Raw genomic sequence first — 994 nt, 5'->3', positions numbered from 1 at the left:
CAGCTCTGAACCACACAAATCAAAGTTTTCCCCAGAGATGCCTCCTGCAGTTGTCCTTCCAGGCCCCACAGATGGTACCTCGTACTCGGGCTGATTCACCACCCCCTGGGAAATCAGCAGCTCTGCGTATTTCTGCAGCACTGGCTTCTGCTTGCGGATCTGTTTGTACATCAGGGGCTGTGTGAACATGGGCTCGTCCATCTCGTTGTGCCCGTTGCGCCTGTAACAAACCTGCCAGGAAAAGGGAAGAGCTTTTCACTGCAGCTGCCCCTGATCTGTGACAGGAGCTACCCTGGAGGGTCCCAAACAGCCCAGGAGAGACCCAAGCATGCCCTGGCTTTGGTTTTATTTGGGATTACATAAAACTCTAAATTACATAAAACTCCCAAAATATTGGGATTACATAAAACTCAAAACTCCTAGGTTTAGGAATCCCACTTCAGACCATTGGGAAATGAAAACCGCTTATTTGATAATATCAATCTTAGCTCTGCGGTTGCCCAGAATTGTTTGGAGCCCAATTTAATTTATGAAATCATAAGGATGTATACATCAGAGTAAAGGCATACAAAATCTGAAACTGATTTAAAACAGAAACTAAAAACAGAAACTAAAAACAGAAACTAAATCTTTATATCTTTTAGATGCATTTGCCCAAATCGACAGTATTTAGATTGAATTTTTAAAAAATATTTGTTTTAAATATTTGAATTTAATAAAACCCAGGGGTCACAGCTTCAGGGGGCATTACCAAATCCACCACCACGTCCTTGTGGAAGGTGCTGCGCCACTCTGCTGCCACGTTGCAGACGTAGACCACGGCCTCGGGGTCGTCAGCGTTGACGTGGAAGATGGGAGCGTTGACCACGCGGGCAACGTCGGTGGGGTACGGCGAGGAGCGTGCCATCCTCGGGTCTGTGGTGAAGCCAATCTGTGCCAGGGGATGGGGACAGGGTGAGTGTCACCAGCTGGAGCTGGGAGGTGGCTTTGCTGT

The 994-nt window shown here is 47.3% G+C and overlaps 1 protein-coding gene across 1 annotated transcript in view; it reads right to left on the bottom strand.

Moving 5' to 3' along the window:
- Positions 1 to 939, bottom strand: part of LOC130587117 (2-oxoglutarate dehydrogenase complex component E1-like) — a 3,604-nt gene extending 2,665 nt beyond the window's left edge. The window contains exons 1-2 of the mRNA XM_057388074.1: positions 752 to 939; positions 17 to 231 (exon numbers count right to left, since the gene is read on the bottom strand). Of these exons, the coding sequence (XP_057244057.1) occupies positions 17 to 231; positions 752 to 907 (371 nt within the window). The 5' untranslated portion in view covers positions 908 to 939. The remainder of the gene's footprint in view (positions 1 to 16; positions 232 to 751) is intronic.
- Positions 940 to 994: the final 55 nt, after the last annotated feature.

Source organism: Malurus melanocephalus, unplaced genomic scaffold, assembly GCF_030028575.1.
Source record: "Malurus melanocephalus ecotype Western Australia unplaced genomic scaffold, MMel_1.1 scaffold_1553, whole genome shotgun sequence".
NCBI lineage: Eukaryota > Metazoa > Chordata > Aves > Passeriformes > Maluridae > Malurus > Malurus melanocephalus.
This window is presented reverse-complemented; position numbering and strand designations above follow the sequence as displayed.